General features: G+C 40.1%; 3 protein-coding genes across 6 annotated transcripts; 2 read left to right on the top strand and 1 right to left on the bottom strand.

Moving 5' to 3' along the window:
• The first annotated feature begins 1,208 nt into the window (after positions 1-1,208).
• Positions 1,209-7,326, top strand: LOC113673178 (uncharacterized). Of its 2 annotated transcripts, XM_089190988.1 has the most exons (5): positions 1,209-1,370; positions 3,278-4,220; positions 4,489-4,993; positions 5,337-5,530; positions 6,180-6,524. In XM_089190988.1, the coding sequence occupies exons 2-4, from the start codon at positions 3,991-3,993 to the stop codon at positions 5,511-5,513; spliced, it is 912 nt and encodes a 303-aa protein (XP_089047114.1). In that variant the 5' UTR covers positions 1,209-1,370; positions 3,278-3,990; the 3' UTR covers positions 5,514-5,530; positions 6,180-6,524. The 2 variants fall into 2 exon arrangements, with proteins under 2 accessions (XP_089047114.1, XP_089047115.1); XM_089190989.1 differs by lacking the exons at positions 1,209-1,370; positions 3,278-4,220; positions 4,489-4,993 and adding an exon at positions 6,818-7,326 and having other exon boundaries at positions 5,390-5,530.
• A 354-nt stretch (positions 7,327-7,680) lies between these two features.
• Positions 7,681-16,591, top strand: LOC113673174 (uncharacterized). 3 transcript variants are annotated; one of them, XM_089190981.1, is made up of 6 exons: positions 7,681-7,792; positions 9,887-10,863; positions 12,123-12,624; positions 13,347-13,540; positions 14,588-14,932; positions 15,495-16,591. In XM_089190981.1, the coding sequence occupies exons 2-6, from the start codon at positions 9,938-9,940 to the stop codon at positions 15,940-15,942; spliced, it is 2,415 nt and encodes an 804-aa protein (XP_089047107.1). In that variant the 5' UTR covers positions 7,681-7,792; positions 9,887-9,937; the 3' UTR covers positions 15,943-16,591. The 3 variants fall into 3 exon arrangements, with proteins under 3 accessions (XP_089047107.1, XP_089047106.1, XP_089047105.1); XM_089190980.1 differs by lacking the exon at positions 7,681-7,792 and adding an exon at positions 7,974-8,067; XM_089190979.1 differs by lacking the exon at positions 7,681-7,792 and adding an exon at positions 8,526-8,701.
• Positions 16,592-17,805: 1,214 nt separating this feature from the next.
• LOC113673182 (arginine--tRNA ligase, cytoplasmic) lies at positions 17,806-27,153 on the bottom strand. The gene is made up of 14 exons (XM_089190982.1): positions 26,466-27,153; positions 26,233-26,388; positions 25,303-25,491; positions 24,480-24,569; positions 24,141-24,382; positions 23,511-23,631; positions 22,476-22,605; positions 21,988-22,092; positions 21,625-21,803; positions 20,848-20,957; positions 20,233-20,338; positions 19,662-19,775; positions 19,190-19,248; positions 17,806-18,471 (listed from the first exon to the last, which is right to left on the bottom strand). Exons 1-14 carry the CDS (start codon positions 26,655-26,657, stop codon positions 18,114-18,116), a joined length of 2,151 nt encoding a protein of 716 aa, XP_089047108.1. The 5' UTR covers positions 26,658-27,153; the 3' UTR covers positions 17,806-18,113.
• Between the last annotated feature and the right edge of the window lie 105 nt (positions 27,154-27,258).

The following is a 27,258-nucleotide window of genomic DNA, read 5'->3' on the forward strand; positions in this document are numbered from 1 at the left end:
TTTCCAAACCAGGGCCCGGAGAGGCATACAGTAATGTGGACCCTTGGACTATTTTTCGGACCATATTTTTGGGTCCATTTTTGGACCATTTTTTTTACCTTTTTTGGACCATTTTTTGGGAACAATTTTGGACTGCCAGTGGGAGGCGGGAGAAGGCAGACCATTAGTAGTCAGGGAGGGGTGGGATTCAGTCTACCACTACTGAGGGAGGGGTGGGAGGCGGACTGTTATTACTCAAGGAGGAGTGGGAGACTGTTATGCAGGGAGGGGTGGGAGGTGGTTGTATTAGTAAACACTACTGATTAATTAAGTTTTTACGAAATCATACAAATTATTTTGAGCAGTGGCACGAACAATATCATAACCGAGCGTTCAAATACAAATGTAAGATCTTAGCTTGCGGAATGTTGTAAATTGTTAATTAGAGTGTTGCTGCTATTGCGCGTCGTCTCAATTAAAGTTTTTCAACCGGTTAGTCAGCTTCTTTTGTTTTCCATATCGCATACTTTCATTCACTATTGTTTATTCGTAATTATTGGCGTCAAATATACTTTCACTTATTCGTTTCGCATGCATTAATTTTCATTTTTTTCCTGCGTCTATAAACTAACTTTCCTCTGTTTTGGGGGGCCTTTCTTTTTTTCTTTGTAGTCGCGCTAGTCGCAATTCGCTTTCGAGCAGTACCAACGTTATTCATTTCGTCTTCGAACAGTGTTTTCTCGTCAAGTGCAGTTTTGTAGTAATCGTAACAATGTAAGTATCGTCGTTTCAAGTTGGCTGGATTTCTCTCCTATCACCTTTACTTAATCAATTGTTTTTTATTTTGTATTTTTTATTTTCAACCCACATCGTTCACCCACACCAATAAATTGGTTTTTTTTATCAGTTTAATCTTGGTGTTGGAAGGTTACGGTTACCGCATTCGCAACAAATACCCTAAAATTACTCAATTTGGAGCAAACTTGATCAGATCCTCTATCGCCACGGACTACTAACTTGCGAGTATTTTCAAAAATCTTTTTATTCAAGGAGCAAATGGTTAAAAAATTATTATTTTGATCAAACCATTCCTCTCCGTGTTGAGAGCAAAATTAGCATAAAATGCCGTTTGACCGCTCACGCCATCGTTCAAAGCAGATTAAGCAGATAACTTGGCCCCTCCACTGTTAGGACAAAGTTTGTTCCCAAACCTGGGCCCAGGTAGACTTGATTGTCGCAGCTCTCTTGGATCTGTTCTCGTGCGTTGGCTTCGTGCAGCGGCTGCAGCTGGTTATCGAGTCAATAATACGTCATCCGGGTTGAATAATTATGATTTAATCATAGGATAATTCTTTTAAGGGAATTATTGACCGCGACGAAGAAGACACGAGGTAGGTAATACTTGTGCGTTCACCAGATAGTTCCAGATACCAAGGTTGTTTTTATTTCCATTTTATCCGCATCGCATGAATGAACGAGAATATCACTCAGTTGACAGATCTCTATTTGCATCCTTGGCATGCAAGTAAAACTCAATAGGGTGTGTAAAAGTCACCCCACTATTGCACGTTTCGCCAACAGACACAAGCAGGAAATGATGGTCTTTTTTTATAGGGTAAAAGCTTTTACATTTCGATTATTTTGCTTTGTCTGCAATCTTCTCCAATTTCCGCTCGAACAACTATTAAGGTCTGTGACTCAACTGAATTTACAGCTTCATGGACGATATCATCACAAAGCATTCAAATACAGAAACCCACTTTGGAGCAAATCTGAAGAGATCCTCCATCGCTTTTTCGAGAATCTTTAAATTTAAGAAGCAAATGGTTAGAAAGTAATTATTTTGATCAAATCGTTCCTCTCCGTGATAGGAGCAAAATTTGCATAAATTCCTGTTTGACTGCAAACGTCACCCTTCAAAGCAGATAAATAAAATATTGTTGATCATTCGTGAGCTTGACAATTTCTTAGAATTATTTATAGTACACTACTTGCAAATTAAAGTAATAACATTATCAACATAGCTTACATTATGTGGAGAAATTACAAAACTAGTTTAATTACCCTAACCAAGTTTTGATGATCGAAGTAATGACATAACTTGAGTTTTATTTCCCTCAGTTCATAGTGATATATGTTTTAGTTATGTCAATTCGTATGTTATTTGTAATGCTTTTTTTCTTTTGTTTTGTCCTTTTGTTCTATTTCTTATTATACCCCAATATCATGTACACGGACGGAGTAGCATTTAATGTTGTTATCCCTGTCGCTCGCAACATTGTACTCCCAGCCGTGAAACTATATAAATACATTCAACTTTTTTTCACAAAATCCTTGAAACTATGTAACTACAATGTGACGTATAATTTTCTTTCTTTTGTTTTTCTCGTTTCTTTTATTTCGTAGTATACCTCAATATCATACATACGACTGGAGCAGCATCTAATGTTGTTCTCCCATCCGCTCACAACGGTGATCATAAAACTATGTAAATATATATAAATTTTTGCCACAAATTCAATGTAACATCTAGCTAAGAGGCGATGATCGAGAAGACGATCCTATCACGTATATGGTGTTATATGACTTAGAAATGAAATTCTAAAATTTTCATTCCAATTAACAAGAGCAAAGTAAAGCTGCATTCTGGTATGAATTTTGGCTCACCATGACGACTACAAGAGGAAATCTCGAAGGCCCCGAAGCAGTTCATTTCAACGCTCGGTTGAAATGAAAGGCGCGAGAGGTTAAGCGCGCAAGTATAAGAAGCTTGCGTGACTGCCTTATCACGCCTGTTTCTTTCGTTCTTGCTGGGTAGCTGCTTCATAGTGTCATAGGCTCAACATTTCGGGTCAGTTGTGGTCACATCCTTGAAAGCTAACAATTAATAACGGTAAAAAGACTGAGTGGAGTCCATATCAGTCTCGTGATTAACAAATCGGACTCCTGCTTTGCGGTCGCCCGATTTTGTTAATCATTCAGGTGTTTACAGACAGAATTGGACGACACGAGGGTCTGTTACCAGTCAATCAAAACTACGACAAAATTTGAGAAAAAAACTAGACGTCGGTTATACGTTTTCAGAACCTGAATCGAGCAACTGAGTAAAAACAACCTGACTGAGCAAAATTTTAAAACGGAAATAGTGATTGCATGCAATATGGAAAAGAGACAAGAGAAAGTAGACATAATGAAGGTTTCTTTCTCATAGTTAACCTCTATTTCTTTCCGCAGACGAAACGCAGATAGGTATAAGTTTTTTTTTTTTAATTTTGCTGTTTTCTTCCATTGAAAATAGTGCAATTCCTGATATCACAATGGCAAAGTTTGGGTTATCGTTCTCTGGAGGCGGAGTCCGGTCAGCGGCATTCTGTTCAGGAGTGTTGCGCAGACTGCTGCAGAAGGAGGTGCGAATAGACTACCTGAGTTGCGTGTCTGGGGGCGGTTACACAGGCTTTGCGTACGTCGACTGGAAATACAGGCATGATAAGAAAGATGACAAGAAATGGCATCAGAAGTTCTTTAATCACATGAGGGAAAATGTCGGCTTAGTTTGCAGTTTTCAAAATCCCTGCCAAGGCATTTTCGACTGCGTGATCTTTTGTGCTCTAGCATTATTCATCTCTGTCATCGCGCCTTTCATAATTTGGGGATCATTCGCACATCCGCTGGCCTATATTATCGATTACCTCTCTGGGAGAATTTTGAGGGGTGGCAGTCGTCCGTGTCCAGAAGAGGTCAGGTTGAATCCAAACACAACCCTCGACGATTGCCTGCAGAATCGTAAGAATGCGGACAAAATTTACGATCGCGTTCTACTCTTCTTCGTACCTGCTCTCCTCGCCTTCATATTCTACGTCTTGAAAAGACGCGTCCAAAGAAGAGAAGGTCTTTTCAATTGGCTCTCGCTCTCCAGTTTAATGGTGTTTGGAATTCTGTTTTTTTCCCTGGTTTTTAAACATTTCCCTACGACTTGTACCAGATTTTTTGAAAGGGTTGCTCCTTGTGCCAATGATCTTTTTTTGGTTTTTATTTCCTCGCATGCGTGACAATGCATCACTGGTATTCGTCGTGTATCTCTACTCGTTTGTCATCCACTTCAGAGTGTATCGTATAAATGCCTTTGGCATCCTCTACGATGATCGCATCTTTGATCAAGCATTTGCAGCATCTATACTTCTAATGTGGGTTGCCCCTTTGGTTATAGCGATACAACAAAGCATTGTTCATATTTATGTCAGGTGAGGATAAGTGAGCTTAATTTTTCAATGCTGTTCGTATCTCTACTGTCACGGGGTTGTGTGCGCGGTTAATTCAAACAGTGAGGAAGCGATGGAAAAGTAGTTGCGGTTGTCCTTTGTTTGGAAAAAATTATTACCACAGTGCAAACATCACGTTACTTACAACCGGATGTAAAAAAGATTGGTTTTGAAGTTTAATTGAGCCTGAAAATGTCAATGTTCCGCATTCAATAACAGCTTTTGTTTTATTAACTACATCTTTCTGCAGATGGATCATCCAAAAGGCATTTTATCATCCAAACACCATTGGCAAATGCGGTTGTAGTGGCATATCGTGGCGTAACCTTTTCCTTTTCTGTCCAGCCCTCGACGAATCCCGGATGATCCAAAACATACCCCGTAAAAAGGCTTTGACTTTGGATGATTTGGATGACCTTACACCCACCTACATCGGGTGCACCACTGTTAATAGATGGAAACGCACCCCTTCCCCCAGAGAACCTCATTATGAGCTTCTCACCATGTCCCCTCACCGTATTGAACGACTTGATCGTCCTGGTGATGAGCAGGGACTTCATGGTAAGCTGATGCCTGTCGATGTTTACCTGTCTGAGGTAGCGGCAAATTCTGCAGCTGCGGTCAACTATGACTCAGGATTAGTGCAAGGTGATGAGGCGCCATTTAGAAACTTTCTGGTCATGATTGGACTCTCCTTCGGTGCATCTCTTGTAGCTGATGAGAGGCACGAGAAGAGACGTCATATCTGCTTACAGGTAACTATGTTAACCGCGTAAATTGGCGCGCATTGCATGAAATTTGAAGCCTCCTCATTGACCGAGCTATACAACGATCGATGACTTACTGACTGACTGACTGACTGACTGCCTGCCTGACAGTCAGACCCACTGACTGACTGACTGACTGACTGCCTGACAGTCTGACTCACTGGCTGACTGTTTGACTGGCTTACAGTTCAGCGATGACTGACTGAGTGAGTTAGTGACTAACTGATTTAACATTCTGACGACTGATCGACTGAAGATTAATAAATTCAAAAATGTCTTAACTAAAGGGTCAATTTGTATGAATAGCTGCTTTCATTCATGTTCACTCTAGAGTCTTCCTATTGTAATAAAACTCCTCCGTGTCCTTCCTTTGGCGTTCACTCTTGTCCTGTACGTGAAGAATTACGGTGAAACATTTTTGGTAGCAGGATTGCTGATACATATTGGTATTACCGCATTAATAACCTTGATGGGGTTAATGCCAACTGGAGCAAAAACTCCTGGATGATTGGAACGACTTGCCAGGTAATGGTTTCCTTACATGTCAAGCGGAGACTATGCGCGTGTAACGCTTTAGCGGAGTCCCATAATAAGGGCACTCTGGTTTGATCTCTTCATGATCATAATGGGCATAGTGTGGGTGATTAGCATCCTCTAGTCCATTACCAAAATAGATGTATTGCACCAGATGTTTAACCTATTTGTGGATATATCACCTTTCATTGAATTCAAGGGACGTATCTGGTCATTTTCCCGCGGTGGTCTATCAAACTAAAGGGACAATTAACATTGGCGGAAATTGTGCACCCTGATAGGTGGTAAGATTAGGGGACGCGGGGACGCGATATTTAAGAATTTATGGGAGGCCACGCAGGTTCAATGGATCGTTATCATATGACGTTTCACTGAGGCTATCATGGTAACAAAAACATAAAATTCTCCACCATGTTGGTATAAGGGCAGTCGTGTGGGATTTGAACCATTTTAAGTATATAGTAAACATTTCCTTTGTTCCAGTTAATTTACATCGCTGCTCACTACGTGATTAAAAGTGTCCTTTATAGTGGAAATCCAAAATGGTGGGTCTCTGATTCAAAACGATGAACGCATTTCAAGGTTCCTCGCTCGTAATTTCATTTTATGAAAGAAAAATCAAGTAACTTTTTCTCGACAGATGGTTGACGATCAATATCCTTGGTGGTCACTATCATCGTAAAGCGATGAATGTCATAAATGTTGGACCCAGCCCGCCGGCTGTTTTGTCCCTAAGTGATGGCGGCCATTTTGAGAATCTTGGCATTCTCCCCTTACTGAAGCTGAAGCTTAAAAAGATCGTGGCAGTAGATGGAGGAAACACTATTCTGGATCAAGACTACGCAGACGCCTTATTAATTGCTCTGGATATGGCCAGGAAAAAGCTAGGCTGTTCATTTTCAGCCCTGGATGGACGAGATATCGCTGAGGATATTCGGGATAACTTCGTTGAGAGAAGCCCTGGGTCACAGCCAAGCAGCTACAGGTTCTTTTGTTTGTTTCTTTTTGAAAATATATTTTGTTTAAATTTCAAATAGTCAGGTTTTCTCATCCATTTTAGAGCAAATGGATTTTGGGATGGCCGGTTTTTAATATAACGGTAATCTTAATATAACAACAAATTAAACGAGTACCTCTCAATAATTACATTTATATGGCACAGACCTCTATATGGATATAATTAGTTGCTTTTCATAATATTTTCAAGGAAAAATTATGTTAAAAGTATGTTTCCTTTTACATGATTTACAGGATTGTTTTTCTCTTATGTGCTTCCAGATTCAAAGTTTATTATTATGAGGAGAATGTTAACTGCGACGGAAAGACTAAAGTTGGCGAAGGAGAAATTCTCTATATAGCTCCCAGGCATCCAGGCAAAAGGGTGAAAACCTCGCCTTACGTTACATGGGAGCAAGCATTGCGTGACATTGACGAAGATCTCGAGGCAGGCCTTTGGGGCGCTGGACCCCAGTTATCATCAGAAGAGGCCGATAGATTAACATTCTGTTGTTGTGAATGTTGCCATGGAAACACGTGTCGTGGCTTGTCCGAAGCTATGTGTGGGGTTTTTCCACAACATAGTACTGCTAATCAGTTGTTCACGCCGACACAGTTCTCCGCCTATCACAGGGAGGGATATCGCGCTAGCATGGAGGCTAAGGTAGCTCAGTTTGTGTCCGATGAAAAGGAAGTTACTTCCGCCCCAGGAACTAACATCGTTTAAGTAAAAGTAAACACCGTGGAACTTCTCTGTGATTAAAGATGGATAAATTAAATAATAAATGGTACGTTCTGGGCTCGTTTGTCTACCAAAGAAAGGGATTTGTCATTTGCATGAAACAAATAAGCAAATTGGAGTACCCCACGAGAAATTGAACCCCATAGCCCCTGATTTCGCAGTCTAATGCTTTACAAGTGAGCTCAGAAAAACCGTCACGGTGAGTCAGCTCATATATCAAGATTAACATGCTGTATACTGTCAAGATCAGCAATGTTCAAATATATTGTCATTTTTTTCGTTAAGGGTTGTATATTGATTCAATTTAAAGATGTCAAAAAATTCCAATATCTGAATATGCCCCATATATTTCATGGATAATTACATTTAACAACTGTTGATGTTTCTCGTACAAAAAAAAAATCATTTTTGTCGCAAAACCCAGTGATGAGTGCTCAGTAGCTTTCTTTGCATGCCTTGCGTGTCTATGCTGTTGTCTATTGCAGACCACGCGGTAAAGATTGATGCCCAGTCAGGTAATTTCTTAGCTGCTTGTTAAATGATGGTTCCAAAAACTGTTTCGCCAGCTTGATATTAAATGCCCAAAGTAAGACCCTTTTACTCAAGAAATACTCTACAGTTCAACACAGGATCAGTGATTTGCGCAGTTCAACGACGTTGATATCCGAATTCCGGTCGGTATTGAAATGCGCGATTGTTGAATATGAATCAGCATGTATCAGCTAAATTCTGTTGAATAAATGTCAAGATCCAATAAGGTTCAATATATGAGCATAGAATCCACTCCAAGGTAGGGAAATGGTCGTTTCTTTCAAACAAATAATTGAAAAAATTAAAGATCATATATGACGAGGCCGCTATAGCGAAGAATGTTAAATGCGCGTGCTGTTTTGGCTGACAAAACAAGCTTATTTTCTTTAGTTAAACCATTTGAGCGATAGCAATTCTGTATTGTGTCGGTTTCTGATTAACACCGTTGGGATAATCAGTTTGAACTAACTCTACCAATTTTCGTCGATTCTTGATTGCTATTTACATTTTTTGTAATCAGTTTACATGGAGAATATCATTTGTTTTCAACACCAAAAATAAGAGCTGATCTTAGATCTTGAAAATTAACAATGAATATTTTTCTCAAGCTTTCTTCAGAATTTCGAGAATGTTGCAGTTGTCAAATCTACATCTGCTGTGACGGAAATTAAACGATGTTGTCAATGCGAAATTCACAGCTATGACCTTTTAATTATTGCGTGTCCTAATCGAACAGCACGGTTGTCACGATTGTCATCACCTCCGGTTCGATGTTTGCTTACTAATTCAAGCGTAAAGTAATACGCTCGCTAAAGGTCACTGAAGTGAATCAAGCAACCTTTTCATAGTGGTCGGCGTGCTTTCTATGGTGAGGACATTGATTTGCAGGAGAGGTGAGGTTACAGGTTGTTTGATCTCTAGACATACGGCTTCTTTCAAGAAAACGATTTCAGTTTTGTTTTCACGCAAGACAAGCTACTACAGCTCACTGATCCAAATTATGCGGTAATGAACACTTATTTGCCGCTCAGAATTCTCTGACAAGTTTGAATGGATTTCGATTTACAAGGACTTAAGTAAAGAAAAATTGAGATCATCGTTTGCTCTCGGTCCTTTGAAACAATCGAAAGCGAGCTGTTAACCTCAGTATTCGATAGAGAGCAAGGACTACATCTGCATCTGTGAATATTTTAAGGTGCATTCCTTACAAAATAATTTTATTGCAGCTCAGCGATCGCGTCGAAAATTAATCATTATCTCACCGCGTTGTTGCCCTTTTATATTAACTGAGAACAACAAATTTTGAATAATTTCGTGGTGAAAATTCCTTTACAACTCAGTGAAAAACAGCAGAGTTGGTTGAAATTTGATGGATGATAAACTGCACGCTCTGAAAATTCTTTGCGTAGTAACTATAACCACGTATTTGGTAGAAACCAGCGCTCCTTTCTCCAGGTATTGATCTGCTTCTATTGAAATATTTTAAACATATGCTTCGTGCGACTCAATTAACTAAATTACATGTAAATAATTCTAATACGAAAGTGTGTTATGAAATGTGTTGTCATGCACGAATTTAGACTGAAAACGTACTTTCATTCCTATTTTTAAGTATAGTTTCCATTTGCCCTCTTATTGACATATTTTCTTGTCCAGTGTTACTTTCTTGATAAACATCGATCTGACGCTTTTAGTGGAAACTAATCCCACAGCTGATACTTCTGCATGGGTGGTTTCTTTTTATGCTTCGAATACGCTTTATTTTACATGATTAGAAGAACTAAGAGAAGGGGGCTGAGGATTTTTGTTGTACTAAATAAAATTAACCTTTAATTGACTTATCCCCCGACTCTGTAATATTCCCATGACCCCCCTCCCCTCATTGGCGTTTAATTGACGGTCAATTTTCCATAGTCCCCCCTCTATACTCTGTTGGCGACGAGAGCTGACCCCCCCTTCCGTTTACCCCCGAAAACCAATCCCCCAAGTATCCATCACCCCCCTTTCCCCCCCCCCCCCCTCACAGTGAGAAATGATGCCTGGCTCCTGAGTTTGTTTTTTTTTTTATCTCCTTCCAGTTTGTAGGAAATACCTTAGATAAGGCCGATATCCTCCTCCATAATTGAAGAATGGCGAGAATTGGAGTTGCTTTTTCCGGTGGTGGTATTCGGTCAGCGTCATTATGCTCGGGTGTCCTGCGCAGACTGCTGCAGAAGAAGGTTAACATAGATTACCTAAGCTGTGTCTCAGGGGGTGGTTACACAGGCACTGCATACCTTGACTGGAAATACCGACATGGAAAGAAGGACGACCCCGAGTGGCACAAACAGTTCTTCGAGAACATGCGCAATAGAAGTGGCATCTTTTGCAACTGGAAGAAACCCTGCCAAGGAATCTTGGATTCCATTATCTTGTCCACCATGGTGATATTTGTGGCTTTCATTATTCCAGTTCTCCTTTGGACCTCATACGCATGCCCACTAGCCTTTGTAGTTGATTTCCTGTTTGGACGTATTCTGAGAGGAGGAAGCAAGCCATGCAAAAAACTCGCCAAGCGCGATCCTAAAATATCATTGAAGGAATGCGAACTTGAACGCCATGCATCTCCAGAGGTGGTGAATCAGCAATTTATCCTTTTTGCAGTTCCTGTGGCGGTTGCCATTGTTTGTGGAGTAGTAAGAGGTATGATCCCAAAAGGAAAAGGATTCTTCAATTTCCTCATCATGTCATGTGTCGTGTTCTTCGGCCTGGTGTTCATTCCGTGGTTCATCGACAATTTTCTGGCTTATATTCCAAATTGGATGAAGATCCTCATCATTTTGCCGACTTTTATTGTGTGGTCTTCGTTCCCGCTCATGCGCAAAAATGCCACGCTGATGTTGGTAATTTATTTCTACTCCTTCGTAATTTACTGGAGGGTATTCAATGGAAGAGTGCTGGAGACAGAGTACGATGATGAAATATTTTTTATGCTGCTGGCGATTTCAACCCTCTTTCTATGGAGTGCGCCGATTATTGGTACAGTACAGCAACGTATAGGTCACGTGTACAACAGGTAAGGTTAATTTTGCATATGAACCAGACATGAATTTCCTGGTTTTATCAGCACTAACCCTTTGAATCCTAAGAGTGACTAGCATCTAATTTCTCCGCGCAATATCAACCCAACAAGATAAAGGAAATGATCACCAACTTAAGAAGCTCTTGATAGTTAAACAAATTCTCCTTCAGGGCGTGAAATTGCGCCTAATACAGGCGCCAATGCGCCTAAATTTTTCACTTTGGCGACCAAATCCTGAAAGTTAGTCGCCAAATTGGCGACTAAAACGTTTCATCATAACCTTACCAAGAGATATTGTGAATTAAAAAGATTTGCAAAGATAAATCCGCGGCAAACTTTAACTTTAAGTTTGTTTCCAAAACGTAGCACATGCATCTCGATCGATAACTAGACGCCATCTTGGATTTAGATGAGCCTGAACGTTGTATATCATCCATCCTAATGTCCACTTTGTAGCACGTTACTGATCTTTTCCCTAACTTAATTTTGGAGGGTCTATCTAGAACACTGACAGCGTAAAGAAAGATTTTGTTTGTCTTTGAAAATGGCGACCAACTTTTTTTGAATTGGCTACCACTTTGAAGAATTTAGGAGCCAAGTGGCTATCAGAAGAAAAAGTTAATTTCACGCCCTGCCTTTTCAGCACCTTGAGAAATATGTAGAGATTAATATTATATTAATATAATATTAATATGGAGGATATGCATACTGATGTTAGGGTATAAAGGTCAAGCGACTAGGAGTAGTGCTACTTTTCCCGGTTCACAAATGAAGTTAGAGTGGCTTGGCTCAGTGTAGAGTCTCTGTGGCTCAGTGGTAGAGCATCTGAGCCGGAATTTGAAGGTCTGAGGTTCGATTCGTTTTTTTGGTTTTGTTTTTTATTTTTCCTACGCTCATGACAAGACTTCTTCCATTGAGGAGGACTAACAAGGTTTATAGAGGCTTATGGCTATTCAAGCTGGGAGAAAGCCTATCTACCACTAACAAGCCTATGGGCTAACCTTCAGTTCTAAGCTTCAGTTCTAAACTTCAGCATCCCCCCACCGGGCAACCCACGGCATTTGACTCTCCTCCGTGTTCTTTCTACATAAAAATTGACCATTAAATCCGGAACTTGGACGGGACATTTGAACAAAAGTTTGGCCCCGTGGGACGAGAATTTAAGCGAACCAATCTCTAAAAGTTCAAATGCCCGAGGCGTTGCCCGGGGGATAATAAAGCTTCGGATTTATTAACGTATAACTGACTTGCAGATGGCGCATTCAAAGAGCACTCTACACACCAGCAAGCGTCGGTTGCTGTGGTTGTGCTGGGATCTCATGGCGCGACCTTTTTCTTCGCTGTCCGAAGTGTCCACGCTCCAGGCCACGAGGAATAAATATTTCCACAGCTTTGACACTAGAGGACCTTGATGATGTGAAGCCAATTTACATAAGCGGTATCACCATAAACAAATGGAGACGGACTAACTCCCCCAAGGAGCCAGATTATGAACTATTGATGATGACGCCTCATGGGATTGAACGACTTGATCGGCCACCCAATGAACGTGAGTTTGATGGTAAACTTATGCCTGTGGACATTTACCTGTCAGATGCCATGGCAACGTCAGCTGCTGCCGTGGATCATCATATGGGAGCGAGGGAGAGTGATGACGCGTCCTTTAGAGATTTAAAGGTTATTCTTGGAGTTTCCATGGGAACGGCCATTGTTTCAGACGAGCGACACGAAGGAAAAAGAAATTGTTGCATTCAGGTGAGGACACCCTCTCTCTCTCGTTAAATCGTTAGCTATGATCGTCGGGCCGCAATGTTTAATGATATACGTATTGAAATTTTGCCTTAACCCTTTAACTCCCAAGATACCATTAGTAATTCTCATTATTGTCTGACATGCAATTTGTATGATGTCAATTTGGAGAATTTGGTATTAGATCAACTAATAATCCCCTAGCTAATATTTTACTTCTTTCTCATCACTTCTATGCTTGATATTGTATTGTTATTGTGAGGAGAAATTCTCTCTTGGTCACTCATGGGAGGTAAAGGGTTAAAGGAACAAGTAAAGGTAAGCCCTGTGATGGAGCCTATTGACCCTGACCCAGTCTGAGCTTATTCAGGTTTCTCTGTAGCACGAGGCGATTAGGATTATACCACTCCCCCCTGGATGGAATGCTAGTCCATCGCAAGGTTACCCCCCAGCATTTCATTGAACCCATTTATACTTGGGCAGAGAGAGGCACTGTGTGAGTGAAGTCTTTCTGTCTAAGAGCACAACACATTGACCTGGCCCGGTCTTGAACCCAGACCTCTCGACCTGGAGTCCAGTGAAATGATCAGTAGACCACTGCGTGTCCCGCTTAAAGGAACAAGGATTCACACAATTTATTTTGTATTCATTCAGATTCATTTTACTCTTTAAATTCTTACCACCAGAAACAACAATATCTAACTGTTTTTAGTTTGGCTTGTTTTCAGTTCTTGCCTCTCCTTGTTGAGGTAATCCGGATCCTTCCTTTGGTGCTGTGTCTCATTATATTTTGGCACACTGACCAGCGACGTTACTTAGCCTACGGCATACTGAGTTTCTTTGCTATACTTGTGTTGCTCACATTGACTGCGCTCGTACCAACCGGCGGAAGTAAGCCTGGAAGGCTTGAGAGAATCGCCAGGTAAGTTTGCTGTTCACTGAAGTCATCCATTCGGAATGGAAAAGTGATACGCTGCAGCCATAGACTTAGACCTGGGGCCACGGTGATTGTGACGGTAGTTCTATTAAAAAAAGAAAAAAATTATGAAAAAAAAAAAAACCGAGAATGAAACAGTTACCATAGTGTGGTCATTTGCCTCAAATATTGCTTGATTGCTCAAATCTGGACAGGGATTTATACTTAACCGTAGGATTTGGAACGCAATAAGCAGAAGTGAAAAACACGATTTGTTACCGCAGTGCGCTCTCTCCTTTTGCATTTAAATTGTTTTATGCACAAAATTATTAAATTTTCTACATCGTGACATGCGTATTTTTTGCGAACCGTTCCACTCTAGAGTGCGCTTTGCGGTTTGACCAAAATGAAAGAAGTTACAGGAAAAGATGGCTGGAAAGTTTAGGCTGAGTCTGACGTGCCTCTCCTAAGTATAAATTTTGTGCTTCTGCGAGTTGAACAAGGAGGCCACATGTTAAACTTAACAAGTTTAATATGCGGCTTTTTTTTACCCAAGAGAGAATCTGATTACCAACAACTGAAATAAGTATCTTGGCTGACTTTTGTCTTGGCCGCTCAACAGATGGTGTACTTTTGGGATGTGGCCGTAATGTCAAAATACAACTAGGATCAATGGCACGTTCCAGCTACAGAATCCACAGTGAAATAAAAATACCAGCAACTCTAAGACGCCGTCGCTAAAAAACGTTGATTATTTTTTGTTTCTTCACTGCAATTTCAAAGTTGAACAACAAGGGTGTCGGTTTTTATAAGCATATCCAGTATAAGGGAGAACTTATACAGCTCAGCGCATGTTCAAACCCATTCAATTTAGTGTTTCCTATGATAATAAGGGGCAAAAAAAGAGACCGGTAGTGCTCTTTTTTTTTCTTTTTTTTTTTTTTTTTTTTCAAATTTTGGGTTTGACGGTTGATTTTCTCCTCAGACTCTTTAAAATCTTAAAACTATGCTCAGAGGATAAAGAAGCATACTTTCCTTTTCATCAAATCGTAGATGGTTCACAATCAACATCGCTTACGTCAGCTTCGTCCGCAAAACCACTGGTATGATCAATCAAGGTCCCAATCCCCCGCCGGTTCTGCGTTTGAGTGACGGAGGTCATATTGAGAATCTTGGTATTCTACCTTTGTTGAAGTTGAGGCTGAAAAGAATTGTCTCTGTCAATGGCGGCCGCACCATTTCTGACGGGGACTATGGATCGACTTTGCTGGCGGGTCTGGATATGGCTAGGAAAAAGTTGGGTTGTTCTTTTTCTGCCATGGATGGGCGAGACATTGCAGAGGATATCCGTGATAACTTTGTAGAGAAACCCCCAGGTTCACAACCATCCAGCTACAGGTTAGGAAGGAATAGAGAATTCTATGTTAGATATATTATTGTTGGATGTATTCTGATGTCTCATGTTTGATCACAAATACATAAAACCAGTGTTGGCACAGAAAAGAAGAGTGGGAATTAAGAATCTCTTCCTTTCCTTTTATTTTCTTTTCATGAGGGAAAGGCTGTGTAATCGTGTTGTTTGTGTAGATGCAAATAATAATAGTTTTCCAAACAAATTATTTGTTTGTCCCCCTCCCCCCGTCTCTCTTTATCGTCCTCTCTCTCTTTCCTAGGATCTGTAAGCAAAAAAATTGAATAAATGGCAGCAAACAAACTGCCCCCCCCCACCTCACGCTGGGAGTACGTGAGTAATGTTAGTCTATCGAAGGTTACCCTAGAATCTTCCTGGTATTTCACGTGTGCATCCTTTCTCCTGGGTGGAGAGTGGCACTGTGAGAGTGAACCTTATTTTCCAGGTCAGCCAGTGCGCAAGTCATAAGCCAACAGTGTCTCTTACAAAGTAGTACTAAGGATGACTAGTAATTATTACTTATAGTGATATGGTAATCCTGTTACTCAGGTTCAAAGTCCACTACTATGACACCGATCCAAATGGCGACGGCAAAACCAAAGTTGGCGAAGGTGAAATTTTGTTCATTGCGCCTAGACACCCAAATAAAACCGCACAAAAGAAGACTTTTGATTCCTGGGGAGAGGTTTTGCGTGACATTGATGTTGATCTCGAGGCTGGCCACTGGGGACCTGGGCCGGAGCTATCGGCGGAAGAGGTGGACCGTTTGACCTTCTGTTGCTGCGAATGTTGCCATGGTAACACGTGCCGAGGATTGTCAGAGTGGATGTGTGGGGCGTTTCCACAGCATTCCACTGGGAATCAGTTCTTCACACAAGCCATGTTTACCAGTTATCACAGGGAAGGCTATCGCGCATGCATGGAGGCAGAAGCTGCTGAATTCCTCCTTGAAGGCCAACGACCGGAGTCTGCAGCCACTGCATTTTCTTCGATATAAACGGAAAAACGGCTTTGTCTCCGCGCTCTTGAATTTACCCTTAACAGCCAGGCGAAGGCAGTGTGGTGTCAAATTGATAGACATATATAAAGTACAAGTTATTAACATTTCGTTATCGTTTTTGTGTCCCATTATATTTAGACGTATAGTTTTTGGATTTAAATGTAAAGTTTAATCCAACATTTTCTATCAGCATATTAGATCATGCAATATTAGTGAGGTGTGCGTTCTGATAGGTGGAGTGATATATCATTTCTTATAATAATCACGCGGCACAAGGTGATTACAATACTGACGATTAATTGGTAGAATGTTTCGATTCATATGTAAAATACTCGTGATAGAGATGCAAAATGATATACCATATCTCAACTAAGGAACCATGACGAAGAAAAACATCATAACAGTCAAACTGTCAAAAAGGTTTCTTTCTATTTCTCATTATTCGTTGAAAATGAAATATTCAACCAATCAGAGCTGTTGATATCTCCTGCAGTGAATCAATCACTAAAACACAAAAAAATATATTGAAAGCAAGATTAACATTGTAATCATATATTATGAAATACCAGAATCTTTTTTTCTAATGTTTTGAAGGCCTTTCTTACTTTCTTCCATCTTTAACCATTAAAAGCAGCCAAATGAAAAACAGCGCTTTCTGCTCTGCTTGCGGGCCATATTTAAGGCTGCACTCTAGTACGTACGGTCACGTGGTATGACGTCACTCCTGAAACAGTTCCCTAGACTTTGCTCTGAAAAAATCGGTCCTTAATACAATTACAACCACACCGAACGCAACAAAGAAGAGGCGCTTAAAGGAGTCATACGCTTGAGAGAGCTAGAGTTTTCTAGATTATTCCGTACCAAAGCTCTGACAAAGATCGATTGTCCTGCCGTTCGTTTCAAAGCTATTCCTGAAGGTTCCCGTCGCTCTGACGAAGGGCGAACGCTTGAAACTTCAGCTTTTCAACTCTTTACGATGGCAAATTTACGTTATCAACTCAGTTGATAATGCTAAATTACCCTGTTTTACTTTCCCACCGATGTAGCACCACAGTTTCCTCAGAAAGTTACCCTCTTCATTCTTGAAGGTGTCGCCTAATGTGCAGCTAGTAATTACGGGGCCCGGTTAGTGACATCTCATGTCTCTTAATAACTTTATTTTCCCCACCTCAACTTTACTTCATTTTTTTACCACCTTAGTTTTTTTCCCGCTGCGACTTTTTCCGTGCAGGAAAAAACCGCGCCGACTTTCATTTTCGCTGTGGCTAAATGCCCAGCAGCCGGGCACGGACTCGAGTAGACTAAATGCCCAGTCAGAAATTTTCACAGAATTTCAACTGAAAGGTTCTTTCAAACCTCTTAAGAATATCAGATGTTTGTTTTGAGATGTCAAGATAATCCAAAAATAATTTTTGTTTTAGTGAACAAATTATCTGAGCTTGGACATGCACCCTATAATATTGCTCAGTTGTCGTCATGTAGAAATTCTACGCTTCTGATCAGACTGCCAAGCACGGTCTCGAATAGACTAAATTCCCGACATTTTGGTAAAAATTTCCAACTGCCGGTTGGGGCAGATTTTCAGGAGTTTACTGATTATGTAAGTCGATCATACAACCGCGCGATTATCAACCCCTACCTAAGAAATAATATTTATCATCTACCGAATATTTTCGTGCGGTTTATTAGACCACTTCACCCACGATTCTCTAGTAAATACTGAGGAATACTCGGAAATGCAGTAACTGTAGAAAGGTATAAAATGCAATTCATGATGTTTGACCCGTGACAAAATATACATAACACGAGCCTTTCACTATTACTAGATACTTTCAATTCCCAAAACATTTGACCAAGAGATACCGTCAAAGCATTTTAATTCTCAGGCTCAGGAAAATTTCAAGAGTTAAACTTAGATTTCTAAAAGAAAGATGATAAATCGTAACATGTTCTTGCTACGGCCTACATCAAATTCCATATTTTTATTTCAAACAGAAAAGTGTTCTCGTTAGTGACTGGGAAGCCACGACTGCAACACAGATGGCCACCTAAAACGAGTGGATCATTTGCCTTTAAAATACAAAGATTAGACTATGTTTGGAATAAGAGTTATCACTGTTGTGATCTTAGAAGCGGGAATTCATTCAAGTTGTTTGCTAACAGCATGTTTACATTTTCGTAACAGGTTTAATTCCCAGAATGTAAAACGCAGTTTCCATGACGCGCGCGGTGGCCTCGAGAAGAAGCAGGCGTCCCATGTCCACCTTGATTACCTCCCCTGTTTTCCGGTCCTTTTCCACGCAGTAGCAGTTGTCGTAGAACTCTGTAAGAGTGGTGGCCATTTCGTACATGAATTCGCACAGCGTATGCATCATTAAGTCGTCTAGAACGCGGCTAAGGATCTCGGGAAAGCGAATGATACACTTGCCCAGTTTCCACTCTTTCGGATGGTCCAGAGAAATCTCTGTGGTGTTTAAACAAGACTCCAGACTCTTGCGGTCAATATTAGCCGTCCGCATGATGGATCTGGAAACAAAACAAAAACACAATGGTTGAGAGACACTCAAAACAAAGACGAAAGACAACAAAAAACGTGCAATGGTCAGGAATTTTAAAACTGAGCCACATAAAAACCTTGAATTTGAAAAGCAATTTGCTAAGATAACGGTAACTATGAACACTACACACTATTTGAATACTTTGGCCCTTCATATCAGTATGCATATTCTCCATACTGTTCTCTATACATCTAAGATGCTACTGACAAGGAGAATTTGTTTAATAATCAAGAACTTCTTCAGTTGGTGATCATTTTCTTTACTCTTCTGACCTTGATGTGTAATTCGCGGGTTACATTGTAAGGAGAATTTAGATGCTCGTCACTCCTGGGGGCGAAAGGCTTAAAAACCTTCCAAGTTATTCATTTGCAATCGGTGTTAAATGTATCTATACTAGATCACCCTTAACCTTTTTGTATTATATTTCTAATAAATTTTTCTCTAACTTATCAAACTAATATTTTGTGGCTTCCTTCACTTCCACGGTAATTTATTATGACCCAGTAAACGAATCAAATTTGCCGAAAAGCAGATCCGACCGAAACGAGTTCTTCATATTGCTAGGATCGAAAGTGTCAAAACCGATGGGCGAAAGTTAGTCCAAAAAGAACCAGACGAATACCATATGAGCGCAGTGTTAATAATTTTGTACACTAGTACCTAACTGTGACAAAGATGACTTTTACCTTATCCGAGTGTACGCGTAAAGAAGATAAACTGCTGTGTTTCCTTTGTCGTCCAACATCTGATGGGAACAAAAATGTCGATGAGACTCTCACATAAAGCGAAGCGTTTAGGATTATTGTTCCCATCCTTTGCACCCTGGATGAAAGGTCACTCTAACATATAAATTCTTTCCAGCCGCGGTGGCGACCAAGACGGCCGCAAGTTGAAGCGCGACCATTAAATTCAAAAACTTAAAACGGTCTAAAAAACATCTCGAACAAATCATCCCTTCTTCCTCTCAAAACACGAAAGATTCGACAAGGTATAATTTCAAAGCTGTACCACTGCTCTGCACCATCGTCACAGCATTTAAAGAAGCAGTATATCATTTAAACAACAAGTGTACTCATTTATCTAGGACTTTGAAAAATCTCAATAAATGATCAAGATGCTTTCATTTTGCTTAACAAGCAAACCTCTCTCACGACTTACCTTATCGAACGAAAACACATAGTCATTGATCCTGTTATGCGAAAGATCTGCGTATTTTACACAGCCATAGGCAACGGCTTCTTGGGCATCCTTCAACTCTTCTGGGGTGAGAACCTTGAGAAGCAATAAAGGCAAAAGAAACATTAGGTTCCCCACTGAATAATGTCGATTTCAACAAAACTAGGTAACAAAAACAAAATGAAGAGCCGAGAAAAGAAGGTTAAAGGATATAAACATTTAAGGCGAGTTTTCGATTTTGCGTCGTAGGACCAAAGACGACCAATCAGGAAAAGGCAAATGTGAAAAGGAGCCAAAGGTAATTCAAGGCGAAAGCGTGAAAACTGTTTGCAGAGCGGAAAGGACTGAGTAACCAAGTCGCAATTGGTTTTATTGTTGCGTCTGATTGGGAGTTTTATTGGCCAATCACAGAGCAAAGTAACAACACCGGATTACTTTCGACGCTAAATAAAAGATAACTTTGACGAGCAACAAAACAGAAACCAAAACAAAGCGCAAGAAAAACGGCTCGAACAAAGTAACGAGTGCCGAGCGAACATTTAAGGAAACCAACTTTGTCTCGTTCCTTGTCCTTCAGCTTATCCAGTGACCTTTTAAGACCCTCGTCAAGTAGATCAATAAGACGAATTGTGTCTCCCGAACGGGTTTTGAATTTCTTTCTGCAAGAAAAAGAAAAGATGATCAGAATCTGTTGTAAACACAGAAAACTCAAACGGTATAACTTCCCCTGCTTGGAAAAATGTCCTTCTGTATGAAACGACAAGACATTTCTTTCTAATGCGTTTTTCGTCTTTCATCTTTGACATTGCCCCAGAGATTATTGACCATACAAAGACAGGAGGGGGGAGGCGAGGCGAGGCGAGGCGAGGCGAGGCGAGGCGAGGCGAGGCGAGGCGAGGCGAGGCGAGGCGCGAATAATCACGACCGCAATAAGTAGCTTTTCCTTAGGAAAAAAGAGAACAGCGATACCTTAAAAGAGGAAATACAAATATGCCGAGTTATAAAACAATTCGACAATTACTAAATACACAAAGGTAAAAATTTACCCTCACAAGTTTAAGGACTTCGAGAACCAGAGCTGGGTATGAAGGAAGGAGGGAGGGGGGGGGGGGTCGTCCATTACTTGTGTCTAACTGTAATATCCCCATCCCTCCCCTGACTAACTTACTTGTCCTCGCCGAGAACGACACCAAAACCGACATGATCCACTCGAATCACTTTCGGATCATAAATCCCAGCCTCTCGTGAAGCTCCAAAGATCAGTTTAAAATGATCTCCCTTGGATAAATGAAAGGAGAGTAAGGAGTTATTAGTCTGCAAATAACTGCAGTAAATCATCCAGAAAGGATATTGAGAAAGCCTTTTCGTGCAATAAGTTTCCCAAGGCTAAGCAATCAAACCTGTTTTCATTTTCTAAGGAAACTTTTCTCACCGATACTCTGTTGAAAGATTTTTTTGTCGTCGTTAAGTTTTTTTTTTTAATTTGGGGGCGGGGGGTTAGGGATAAACTTTACACTGGTACTTTGTCGAGCGCTGTTGATCAAGGTACAATTGTAAAAACGAGAAAAGATTCTTAGCAGAGTTAACACTGTAAGGTTCTTGGAGCCTCATTTAATCGAAACTGTAAAAGCTACGTAATCTCTCATTCTTAGTTTTCATTTCATTACATCGCTTTTGATTGGGTGTCATACATGATACCAAAATCAAAGTGACGGCCAATCAGAATAAAGGAAATAGTCTATCACAGAGAGCCAGTAAGAAGAACCAAACTGTCTGAAGCGCGGGAAAAGCGTAAGCGACTGCGTGGTTGGTGTCTCAGTAGCAGAGACAAGGCCATGCCCTAATCAATGAATTCTAGGAAAATCAATGTAATCCCGGATTCCTTTTTTCAATGAATATAAAAATGGTTTTATGTCGCAACTCCGCGCTTTTCAAAAACCCTCACCTGGCCAGCATCAGTGACGTAAATCAGCCAGTCGCCATTCTCATCACGCACTCTCTGCTGCAAGGCCGCCATATCAGATGTATCGTATGTGAATCCACCGTCAGACTTGACGACGGTCAGCGGTACCTTATATCCCTGAACAAAAACGACTTTACGGCCTTCGTCTTCAATTACTTTCCCTGAAAAAAGACATTGTTATACTAGCCTTATCTTCCAAAGAAAGTTACGTAGACATCTACCGATTTTGAGAATGGACTACGGTCTAAGGACGGCTAAAAGAAATATCTCTTGTTTGAAACATTTTTTCTTAGAAAAAATGTAGCTATGAGCAGACGACTCTGTACAGCACAAGAAGTCACAAACCTTTCCGCTCAAGATCTGCAACAACATTAGGCATCATATCCTGATAAAATGACTCCCCTCTCTCGATTAAAGTGACATCCAGTCGCTCATAAATATTGTCAAACTCTGAAAGAAAAGTTGCGAGTTTACAGCATTGGAACCAGACTGATAAAGCTGATGACGAACGTGTTAGCTTGTATTACGAGACTGTTAGCCTTAGGCAAAAGACAAGTGAAAAAGCTAATAAACAATTTTTCCCTTTTTCATTTTAAGGGTTTTTCTTTCAGTCTTTACCCTTTCAACCCTAGGATCTCATTGTTAATTCTCCTTACTGTCCGTCATACAGTTCTTATGATGTTAGTATGAAGAATTTGGTAGAGGATATACTTATAATCTCCTAATTGATATTTCTCCTTACTATTATCACTTGTCTGCTTGATATTGTTAGGAGAAATTACTTCTTGGTCATTCATGGGAGTTAAAGGGATGAGTTTATAAAGACATTTCACCTTTCCTAGACTCATCACAAATGAGATTCCAGGCTTTTGTAACGTCTGGTTCACGCCCTTGTAATTCCACAACTCTTTGATAAGCCACCTTCTTAAATGCCTCATCTTCATCAAATCTCTTCTTGGATTCCTGAAATGTAAAATATACATAGGAAGTTTGATGGTGTGGTCTGATTGCCTGTTTTATAGTATTCATAAGAAGAACTGGCCAACAACTGGTGAGTAAACTCAGTCTTGGATTGCTTTTCAATTGACTGTTGTAAAACCAAAACCACAGTACATCACAAAAGGCCAATCAGAAGAAAGGAAATACCTTTAACCCTTTAACTCCTAAGATCTAATTGTTAATTCTCCCCTCTAGCTGCTAGACGTTTCCTTGTAAGCAAGTTTCAAGAATTTGTTGTTAGATCAAGATAATAACTTCTGTCTGATAATTTCCATTACCTGTTTGCTAAATAGCCAATGTATATCATTGGGAGAAGTCACATGATAATCACTTTTGTGGGTTCAAGGGTTAAGAGCCAATAAGAACTCAAAGAAAAATCAAAATGCTGGAAAATGCTGGAAAATGCTGGCGACCAAGTCGTGATTGGTTTAAGTTTTGCATCTGATTGGTTGAGAGGGTGGCACGAGTTTCTGGACCAATCAGAGAGCAAATCAAAGCTAACCCAATGCAATCTTGAAAATTGCTCTAATCAGGCAATACAAAACCAGAAAACCTGGCTTTGAGGTGTATTGCTATGGTAAATGATGCTGTAGTCACATGGGACAGAAGTGAAATGAAAGTAAACAAAATTGAAGAAATATCATTACAGTCTGGGTGAGAGTATTCCTGGAAAGAAATGTTACTAGTACCAGTGTCTGATGTTTCAATTCCCTGAGCAGAAATCAACAAGAGAGTTAAGTGATGAGTTGTTTATTTGTCTGCCACATATCTTACAATAGGTATCAGCTAATGATAAATATGCCGTGCAATCTTGGTTAGCATGCTACGAGAAGAAGTCAGAGATATCTGGATGAAAACGCATAACATACCTTGTAAAAAGCCTGCAGATCACCAATGGGTGGTGAAACTTGCAGATAATTTGGAAACTTGTCCTGGAGATGAGCAATCAACATCCCAAACTGAGTGCCCCAGTCTCCAACGTGATTAAGGCTAAAACACAAATAAACATGAGGAAAAACTAATAAGTTTGCTTGACCACAAAGAAGATTTCAAATCATTTTGATAGTATGAGTTGGGTGTGGGGAACCCTTATTTGTTGCTGTATTTGAGGTCATTAAACACCTCCTGTGACATCTTGGAAACAGCCATGTTGGCAAATTAAGCATTTAATTTGCATGTTTGCATGCCAAGCTGTGCTCTTGGAAAAATCACTACTGGGGTAGATGCATTTTTTTTTTTTACACTGGTCCCTAAATATGCTAAGGAAGTTAAGAAGTAATATGCCATCCTGACATTGCAAGAATCTATCTTTAGACAAGCAGTAAACAAACCCTTCAGGTCTGATGGAGGAAGTGGGGTGTCCCCACCTCTCCCCCCCCCCCCCTCCCTTAGGTATTCCTTCTGGCTCTGCCACTCCACTGGGTGCCTAAAGGCCCTTACCTCAGCACACTAAAACAGGTCACCAAAAGACAAAACTAAGCTGCCTGATGTGGCCTTACCGTAGGACATCATGCCCAACAAATTCAAGAAGACGACTCAGGCTTTCTCCGATAATTGTAGACCTTAGATGCCCAACATGCATCTCTTTGGCAATATTTGGAGAGGAGAAGTCAATGACACATCTCTTCTTGACCGGAACAGCAGGAGGTTGTACTCCGTTGGTAAGAATGTCTTTTAGCATTGATGACACAAAGTTATGACTGAGACTTATGTTTATAAAACCAGCTCCAGCTACTTCAACCTGTATCAAAAAAAAGTTGAAGAAACAAAACTTTTCCTTTATAATTGCAAGAGAAGGTTGATTTTTATCAAGTCTTTCCCTGCATTTTTGATCTCACCTTTTGCATGAGATCATTTTGAGGTACATTTGCCACAATTGAAGTAGCAATTTGACGAGGGTTGCTGTTGATCCCCTTGCTTTTGAGTATCTGTGGATGGTAAAGTAGCAACAAATAATTTTTATGGACTAAAAAAATCACAGCACTCTTACTATCAAATCATGTTGCTGTCACCATGCACAGGAAATGAAGGCAACTTTCAAGGATTAAATTAGTCATCAATTGCTTCCCTTTGCTCTGAGATTATTCGAGAAAAGTCATACCACCCTCTAAACAAATCAGATGCAAAACTAAAACCAATCGCAGCCTGTCACCTGTGTTTTCCTGTGATTTTGGCAGTGTGCTTTTTTACTTTGTTTTCTTAATGGGGTCCTCATAACACTTATCCATGTTGTGATTGGCTGTTGTGATATCATTTGTTTCAGTCATACAAAACTCAATCCAAATGTTCTAAATAACTTATTTGACATTTAAATAACTAACATATTACAGAGTGACAAAAATGACTCTATATTATATCTCAGTTAGAAGGTGCACTATGATTGGTCAGTTCAGCAAGCCATATTTCACCGTGGAGACTGACCACCAATTAAAAAGTTTGTTTGAACTGGAATCTTCCCCCTTTATTTGAGCACTGAGGCATAATAAATATCTTATTAATCTGATTTTCTCTGTCTGTACCATAAGTTAAAGAACCTCCCTTTTTCTGCTTAATATATATTTATGACCCATGTGGAAAAAACAAGGTCTGTAACTTACAGTATTGACCTCAAACTTGATTAGTAAGAGGAATTTATACAATACACCTTGCAATTTGTATCACCTGGTTAATTGCCATGGCACTGTTACACTGGTAATCTCCAAACTTTTCACCCTGAGAGGCCTGCACAAGAACAGGGGCATCAGGTAGTTCAGGAAAGGTTTGTGCAATAGCTTTTTTAAACATTTCATTCAGTGTGAACTGGCAGTTAGTCATGATCCTCTTGGAATTGGCTTTCTCTTCCTTGATGCTCTGAGAAAAAAAAGTATTCAAAATGAATTACAAAGAACTTCCTGATGACAATGGTTGTCTTGGAGAATTAATGAATGAAAGAAGACTTTCTTACACATAGGTAAATACATTGACGAGTAGATTACTTTGAGATATGAACCCCTGGGTAGGAGACAAACGGCACAAGGTTTGACTGAGAACTGAGATCTGAGATCTAAAGAAGATCTGCCACTCTGGGTTGATGGAGTGAATGCACTTTTGCATGTAAATAATAGAGCACTCTTTCACTGGGTGCTGCACAAACAAGGGTGACAATCACATGTGAGTTTATATTATTACAACCAGTTTTAGCATTGCATCAATACCAATCGCTCTGACGAAGGGCTAACGCTCGAAACGTCAGCTTTTTTACCCTTTACGCTGGCTAATTTACGTTTTCAACTCAGTTGTTAACACCAAATTACTTACTTAGTATTGCATCAGATTGGTTAGGAAGGTGGCACAGTTTATTTTCTTTTTTTTTCTCTAAGGTGCATTGTCATGTTGTCAAGACCAAAGACAAGGAGCATGGCAAAGAGAAACGAATGCAATCTTTTGACTCGACATGGGGAATTTCTCAAAAAAAATAAGGAAATGTGTAGTGAAACTGAAAGAGGAAGTTACAATTATTGCATTGATCATGTGTAAAATAGGAATTTTGTTTGATGTCAAATACATTTGGTAAAATTAAACAATTGAAGAGTGATTTGGAGTATCTCTTACACGCTTGAGGGTCTCCACTTGGTATTTAAGCTTGCTGTTCTCAGTAAAAAGCTTCTCCAACTCCGGATCACGTGCACTATCATTGGTTCCATTGTCGGATGCAACACAATCTTGTAATGCCTCAATTTTCCTCTTCAGACTTAACATTTCATCCTCCTAATAAATATAAAAAAAGTTAAGGTTACCTTAGAAGTATGAGGAAAAGCTTGAGGAAGTTGGATAAGAAATCTCACCGCTATTTTTGCGCGTTTGGAATATTCTTCAACAACAGTGCCGTCCGCCATTTTGTTGTTTGCAACACGTGGGTGTCGTGACACGTGAAAACCTTTGATTTGTGAAAACTTAAAACTTGCGTAGAAGGCGCTGGATATCACCTTCTGAGAACTAAAAGGAAACAATTTCCGCGTAACAATAAAAAAAATCATTTATTGCATGACGAAATACTGAAAGATAAATTTTATTGGCCGGGCTGCAAGGCTTTGGGTGGTTACCAATTAAAAACAACATGGCGAACGATTTGGCTGATTGGGACTGATTGGATTTTATGGCGGTTACAGTCGCTTTAGAGTCAGTCTAGAAGCTCGTGTTCATTTATATAAAAGTTTCAAAAACATGGGTTCGCTCGGCCATGCGCAGATCGGAATTTCGACGTTTTTTCCTTCTTCGCATCCAACAGATCGGTGCGGTACAAATGGCACATCCCTCTCACTCCAAATTCCATCATGTTGTTGTTTGTAACACGTGGATGTTATGACACGTGAAAAACTCTGATTTGTGAAAACTTAAAATTTACGTGGAAGGCGCTGGATATCATCTTCTTAGATCTTCAAGGAAACAACTTCCGCGTAATAATAAATAAAAAGGTGAAATTTCCGCACAGCCCCATACTATTGTAAAATAAATCTGTTTCCCAATGGCAATGTATTGTTTTTGCTATTGTTTTCTCTATCCAAAAACTAAATGCAAAATGTAGGATGGGGCTGTGCGGAAACTTTACCAAAAAAAATTTCATTTAATGCACGGATC

Source organism: Pocillopora damicornis, chromosome 13 (assembly GCF_964200805.1).
Source record: "Pocillopora damicornis chromosome 13, jaPocDami1.2, whole genome shotgun sequence".
NCBI lineage: Eukaryota > Metazoa > Cnidaria > Anthozoa > Scleractinia > Pocilloporidae > Pocillopora > Pocillopora damicornis.